This window comes from Pocillopora verrucosa, chromosome 12, assembly GCF_036669915.1.
Source record: "Pocillopora verrucosa isolate sample1 chromosome 12, ASM3666991v2, whole genome shotgun sequence".
Taxonomy (NCBI): Eukaryota; Metazoa; Cnidaria; class Anthozoa; order Scleractinia; family Pocilloporidae; genus Pocillopora; species Pocillopora verrucosa.
Window position 1 is genome coordinate 761166 of NC_089323.1, and position 7221 is coordinate 768386.

Consider the following 7221-nt stretch of genomic DNA (forward strand, 5'->3'; position numbering starts at 1 on the left):
TAATAGTATGGATATCTACTGACTAGGACTTATGTTTGATCTAACTCTGGCATTGTTCAATAACTAACTCAGAACCACCGATGCACAACCGAACCACTAACACAAAAACGACAGACTAAAATCTACGTCAATTGAAAATTGTAAGCTATCAGTTGTATTCATCAGAAATCCATACAGTAATTTGCACTGCAATGGAAAAATCTGGTTTTTTAATAGACAACGCAACATCAAAATTCGTTTAAGTGAGCAGGAGATAACGCACGTTGACATTGTCGGTAATGAAAAAAACCGAAACGTACCTCGGCAATTATATTAACCTGTTGACGCCCATAAAGATTCAGAATGCAAAATCCTCCTATAAACTCAATACTTTGTCAATGAAAAGGAGTTGGGAATATAGAGATAGATCAACAAGGTCGATCCGTTTAGAAATCAAGGTCAACACGGAGAATTTGCTATTGGATCTTGAGAGCAAGCGAGTTAAAAACCCTCCGGCAGTTTCGATGTGTTTCAGTTTAGTTTGAAGAATCGAAGGAGAGATATTTCCACTTATCCACAATGGCAGTTTTAGCGAAAATATGTTGCTGCGGATGCAGTCTACGAGACCGTGCGTTGCTTATTGGAATCTCCGGCCTGGTGAGTTAAAATAATTATCTATAAATTACCACACTTTAATTTGTCAAATTATATTACAAACAGCCCAGTTTTAATACTTTTTAAAAAGTATATCGAGCGGTCATTGATATTTCTTAATATCGCTACACTGTTGGTGAAGATTGAATTCAGTTCTGTTTTTGGGTCATAATACAACTCAGAGTTAATAAGGAGTTCTAGAGCAGTGTTTATCGATTTAGGCGACAAATTTCAAGACAAACGAAAATCGTGAAACCTCATAGATAGAAAAATAAGGGAAAATAGAAATAAAAAATTCTGGTCCGGGCCATCTGCAGATTCTGACTTAAAAAAATAGAATAAAATGAAAACTAAAACTAGCGAAAAGTGAAAAACCGAAAGTCACATCGCGAATGAAAAATGCTACAGAGATCTTTGAATAACTTGAACACGCACTTTCCACTTCTACTCATTTTGATAAAATTATACGCTTTCGTCTGCAAGTTATAGAAAAGGAGTGATGAAGATAACCTTAGACAGGGAAATAGCGTCAAAATTCGCGTGGTCTTTTAGCATAAAGATTATTCTATAAAGACTATGGAATAAACTTCCTGCGGAAATTTGGAGTCGAGCTCCTTGGCTGCTTTTTATTCTAAGCTACTCCACTGTTTAGTCAACAATCACCAGGCACTTTTATTTATACTCTTATATTTTATATGATACAGTTATAAAAGTACTATCCGAATTTTTTATTAATTTTATCCCAGTATTGTATAAATTTTATATCTTTGTATCACAATAGTTAGTGTGATGTATATCACAATTATTCGTTTCGCACCATTAAAATATCTAGATAGAAAGCAGACACGCATCAATAAATAATTCCCTCTCCAGCACGAGTGCCCTACAAGCCGAACTTATCCATTGAAGCACGTGCGCTAAATTAATTCACCCACGTCGCTTGTGATAACCCAAGTGACCCCAAGTTGCTAGCAATATGGACTTTAAAAAAATAATTTTGACAGTTTCGTTCGCTACATCACGTTGCATTGCTAGTGTACGCCACAATGTTATTCGAGATGTTCCCTCTAAGTAGTGTTAGTGTGCCAAGCGTATAGGTTTTATTTAGTCTAGTATATAAGGTCGAAACATACCTGTTTACAAGAGTATGTACATGCCACATGGCGTAAATTGGATTTTTTAGAAAGTTGCAATAGACAATGTAGCAGAATATTTAGTCTGTATTGACTAAGACCGAGCTGTGCTACTTTTCATGTCCAGCGGAAATTCAAAATAAACGCGATGAATTTCGTCTTTTTTTAACCAAACAATATTTGCGCTAGAAATTAAGAGTCAAATTCAAAATTTTCTGAATAGCCAAAATTAACAGTTGCCACACTGCAAGCCAAGCATGATATAGTTCTTATTGAGTGGCAAGATCCGAACAAACGAGTCAAACGAGAGAACACCTTTAAAACATTTTAAATTTATGTCTGTGTTTATATCCATTTCAGATCTTCCAAGCAATCATGCTTTATAACCAAAGTAAAGCTCTCATAAAGTACAACCAGGCTATCATAGACTGGGACAGCTACGAAGGATATCTCCCTGTAGACAAGAAGCACATTGGAGGTATTTCTACTTCTCCTTCCTTATCTTAAAAATATCATTAAATTATGGAATAAAATCATGATACACTTTAACGTTCCAAGACAATATTTTCATTCCATAATGAAAATAAGCTGGTCGCCAAACACGTTTTTGAGCCATCAGTAAGCAATTAAATTCATATTTTAAGGATGGTTTTGACTGGATTCAACGTTTCCACGTCAAGTCTCAAATGAAGAAGTCGTTTAAACCATGGCGTGTTTTCCAGCAGTGTATTTTGAAGGGATAATAAGGATTTGTTATTCAAATCAACCTGCTTTGAATTGTTGTGAGTGAGCTTTATGAATTCTTTTCTGAACTTTGTTTTGATTAAAGTTGCCTTTTTTTTTTCTCTCTGTTTTATCTCAAAGCCATCATCACATTGGCTTATGTAACCTTCGCCCTCAAAGTGATTTCAGTCCTATGCAATGTGTCATTGCTAATATCTGTTGGCACGGTAAGTAAAGAAAAATCGAGATGGCATTAGGTTTTGTACTATAAAGTGCATTTTAGTTACGCGTTCTGGCATAATCTTCGCCTATGGTCTGCAAACTTTATTAGACACGGCTGACTTCATCCGCGAATGTGTTATGGGCGCACAGTTTTAAACACATTTGCAAGGTTTTTTGCGGATTGAACCCAGAGGCTCGATAAATGTGAAGCATAATCTGAAATATCCACCACTATCAGTTGTAATTATGTACTCAATCTAAGGCTATCCTTGAGATTTTCACTGTCATTTGGTGCACCCCCCCCCCCCCCAAGGAAATTTTCACCCGGCACTCTGTCAAATGTCTCTGATGAATTTTGATTTTAAGCCTAAATTTTTGCACACACAACTTGCATATTTACCAGGTCCATATGGATGTTATTTGTGCGGCAAAGATCCCGATATCTCTTTATTGTTGTTGTTGTTTGTTTCGGTTGTTTCGGTTGTTTAGCAAAATTTATCTCCCTTGTTGCAGAAAAACATTGATTTGGCTGTGATCTGGCTGGATTGGAACGTTTTTGATTTTGCATACTCTGTTTCAGTGACAAGTTTCCTGCTGTTGTCCGTCTCCGATGTGGTGAGTGCAAATGGCAAAAAGAAAAAATTCATTATCTCCGCATCAAATGCTTGAAGTGTCTAGCGCGGGGTTCAATGACATTATCACACGACTCAGAGTACAATTTTTGACAATAATAACACAGTAACTGTACCAGTAAAAATTCAGAATTATACAAAAAAGACAAACAACTTTGAAAGCTAAGATTGGCAAAAAACTGTACATAAAAAGCCCGGCATCTTGTATGTTTAGCATTAACGCATTAGATTCCTCTTCCTAATTTTCAAAATCACTCTCACTTTTCCAAGTAAAGTAGATTTCATGGAACTCAAGAACAGATAGCACCTTTTTTTAGATTATTTAAAAAATTTTCAGGCATCGAACTTTTATCTCTCTCTTAAGTTCAGCTGTTGGTAGTCTGTCGGTAGCAAATTCAGTTATAATGTCTTGAACCAAGAGATTATATCTCGTACTGCTCAAATTTCCCTCATAAATTTGAAATGTACTTTTTTGCGGCCTGTTTCAATCACACATGTGAAACTATTCTACACTAAACTGTCCGTCAATTCATATTATAACAAAGTAAACTTACAATGTTTCTTTGTTTATCGCATCACAGTTTATATATGCAGATATTGTGATAATCCTGTGGTGTTTGCTTACGGTAAGTTAATTTTTTATATTTTGCGTTTTTTTCTTTTTTTTTTTTTTGTATTTATGATGGGCGTATGCAGATATTGCAATAACTGTTACTTTTTTTAATTCCTATTTTGCTTGGGAAATTATTTGAATAAATCCCTCTTCCTATGCTAAGGACATGTCTTTTTTTCTGTTTAATTTTAAACCTTGTATTCAAGACCTGTCAAAACTCTTCCACTGCTAGTTTCAATTATGATACTGAACAGCAGAAACTTTCCTACAATAAACGTCATGATCGACATATAAAACGAACAAAATCACATTAATCCTCCAAATAAAAAAAATATTTTATCAAATAACTATAATACATTAGCTGTAACGGGTAAACATAGACTATTGTTATATACCTAGACATTCACTCAACAAAACGAGCACTGTGATTTGTTGATTCTTGGTCACGTGCCCCTAATCAGATTGAAATATATCCCAACCGGGATACAATTGCGCAGTCGTTACCCGCGCGCTGATTACAACAGCATGTTTGTTTGTTTTTGCCATATGATTGTTTAGGGGAAAGTCCAAATATATCACAAAGCACTTAATGAATGGTCCATTGGAAAACTAGTTAGTTTTGTTTTTTGTTTCCGTTGGGACCATATCTTGAGTGTAGAATGATCATAAACGGTTCAACTTTCGTCATTTATTTTCATTTTCTATTTCATTCATTTATTTCATCTCGTATTTCAGATCTATTTCGTGATTGTGGTTCATTCGTACATACAGGCCCTCCGTGAAGATCCATCAGGGGCAAGCGCCGGTTTTCCTAGAGCACACGTTTACCAGACTCAAACGGTAACCAGATTTACGTCAAGATCTTACTGAATGCAGTTTTCCGGTTATGACCATATGGAGTTCAAAGCTTGTCAATCAAATTTATTTATTCGTATCTGTATTAATAATTAATCTTTGTTTAACATTTTGCCTCTATCCACAGGCTGGTTTACGATATGCTAGCCTATGCACACCACCACCCACGACTGCTGTGCCTTCACACATTGGTGTAGGATATCCTCCCGCATGCGCAGTATCGGACGAGAATACCATGACGCCACAGGCTGGTTATCTTTATCCTCCTCCATATCCAGCTGTGACGTCATATACTGATGTAAGATACCCTCCTCATCATCCAATGGCTGGTAAGATTACTCTGTCGTCATACTATGACGCTGGTAATCTTCCTTCACACGTAGCACATGGCAGAACTACCATGACATCACAAGATAGCCCAGGGTATCCTCCTGCTTACACAGATCCAGACACGACCGCTGTGATGTCACAGTTCGGGAATTCTTCTCAACACACAGTGCCCGCCAAGGCTATTGTGACATACCTAGGCTCTGAGTGACGTCATGATGAACTGTTAATGACACAAGAGCTCACCGGTCACTGAGATGCCTGAGAAAAGACTGGGCATTATAAACATTCTATACCAGTTAATCTAATTAAAAGTAAAAGTGGCCCCAGAATAGTTCTAAGTCATTTCTTAAGATATGGTTATAAATCATGTTTCAAGATTTTGTCATGTAGCACATTATAAGATATTAATAACCTTTGCGCCAATTGGCCAGCTCATAGGTAGTTAGTGAGTAATATTCAACAACAAGCAAAACTAAGTGGCTTGGGTATACAAGTTTGGCTAAAAAAGCGATTTTTTCCGAAATAAAGCCTTTTAGCATCCTTAAGTTAATAGAAGGTATTTTGGGACACTTTGAACGTTGATTTAACGTAAAAGGCCTACAATGCCAGTTGACCAAAAAGGCATAAATCTAAGTAAATATACTATTTATTTACCATGGTTCTCCTTCATCTTTTCATTGGAATCTTTTGTTCCTTTCTGGTCGCTTGGAACCCTAGTAAACCCATGAAGTCAAGTCTCCTTGAACATTGGCAGCTAGTGCCATGCCCCTGGCCATTAGTGTGGACAGTTGCCAATTTGTTGTGATGGGTACTTAATGGCATAAGTGGGTACGCATACCTTGGACAGCCTGCGAATAACACTCGGCTGAGCCATTTAAATTGTTCTGCATCTCTTAATTTAATTAAATGATATTTAAACCGGAAGCTCTCTCACCCGTAGGTGATCTACAGAGAGGTCCTAATCCAAAATAACATTAAATTGTTAAAAGTAAATAAAAATTGCAGATATTAAAAAAAGGACAAAAGTAAGCTATAGATTAAAAGATTTAAAAAAATTATTCCTTAACTGACATATAGTGCCAGAGTTCTTCAAGTCACTGTCCAAGGCATTCCAGTCTTAAAAGACATGATAACAGGTTCTTTGTTTACCCCAGTTCCGTTTCACTGATGGAAGTCTAAGATGATCTTTGCAACGAGTGTTGTATCTATGTACATCGCTGTTTCTAGATAATTCCAATTTGTGAGATGTAATTCCATTCACACATTTATAAACATACAAGCAGCGATGGAAGTGCCAGCGTTGTTTTAAATTTAACTAGCCGAGCTGATTGAGAGCATCGGTTGCAGAAGAGTACAATGGTTTATCTAGAACAAGTTTTGCCGCCTTATTTTGCAACACCTGCAGATTGTTCATTAAGACAGCGTTATCCTTATCACCCCATATCATATCAGCATAATCAAGGATGGGGAGGACAAGGCTTTTGTAATAAAGAAGGCGTGCGTTATCCGGCAACAAATGCTTGATTCTACGCAAAAGATCTAATCTCTGGTTGACTTTAGATATCAGATGTTCCACATGCTCGGTTCACGTAAAGTTGGAGGATAATACAACCCCTAAATACTTAAAGCTTCTAACACTATCGAGTTGATTAGCAAGAACAAAAACCGAGAGATTGTTTAACTTGCGAAGCTTGGAATCACTATCAATAAGCATAGCTCTGGTCTTATCAACATTAAGAGTAAGTCTGTTATCATTTCCCCAGCACCTCCTAAACGCTGAGAAATTGGATGATTCAAAATGACGATAGGTGGAAATTTCAATTTAACTTAGCCAAAAATGTGAAGTTAGCAAGAAGCTTTGCTCTGATGAAAGGGTAACGTTTTCTTTGACAGTATAACTGTCAATGTATTCGAAATAGTTTTGGATTATTATTAAAAGAGAAGTATCTGAGAGTCTTGTCCTCAACCTCCAAACAGTCCACCAAAATCACATTATGGTCGTCATTCAGAAGAGCATCTTTCATTGTTATTGCCCAGGTATCTTTACTCTCTAGATTTCGAAAAAAACGTTATAAAAGTT

At 36.5% G+C, this 7221-nt stretch overlaps 1 protein-coding gene across 1 annotated transcript; it reads left to right on the plus strand.

Moving 5' to 3' along the window:
- Nucleotides 1-549: 549 nt before the first annotated feature.
- LOC131777983 (uncharacterized) lies at nt 550-6140 on the plus strand. The gene is made up of 7 exons (XM_059094355.2): nt 550-636; nt 2127-2244; nt 2631-2716; nt 3225-3326; nt 3925-3969; nt 4692-4796; nt 4939-6140. Exons 1-7 carry the CDS (start codon nt 559-561, stop codon nt 5347-5349), a joined length of 945 nt encoding a protein of 314 aa, XP_058950338.2. The 5' UTR covers nt 550-558; the 3' UTR covers nt 5350-6140.
- The last annotated feature ends 1081 nt before the right edge of the window (nt 6141-7221 follow it).

Coding starts and splice junctions, on each gene's coding strand:
- LOC131777983 (XM_059094355.2), top strand. CDS start 559: ATGGCAGTTTTAGCGAAAATATGTTGCTGCGGATGCAGTCTACGAGAC. Junction 637..2,126: donor TTATTGGAATCTCCGGCCTG/GTGAGTTAAAAT, acceptor TATCCATTTCAG/ATCTTCCAAGCAATCATGCT. Junction 3,327..3,924: donor TGTTGTCCGTCTCCGATGTG/GTGAGTGCAAAT, acceptor ATCGCATCACAG/TTTATATATGCAGATATTGT.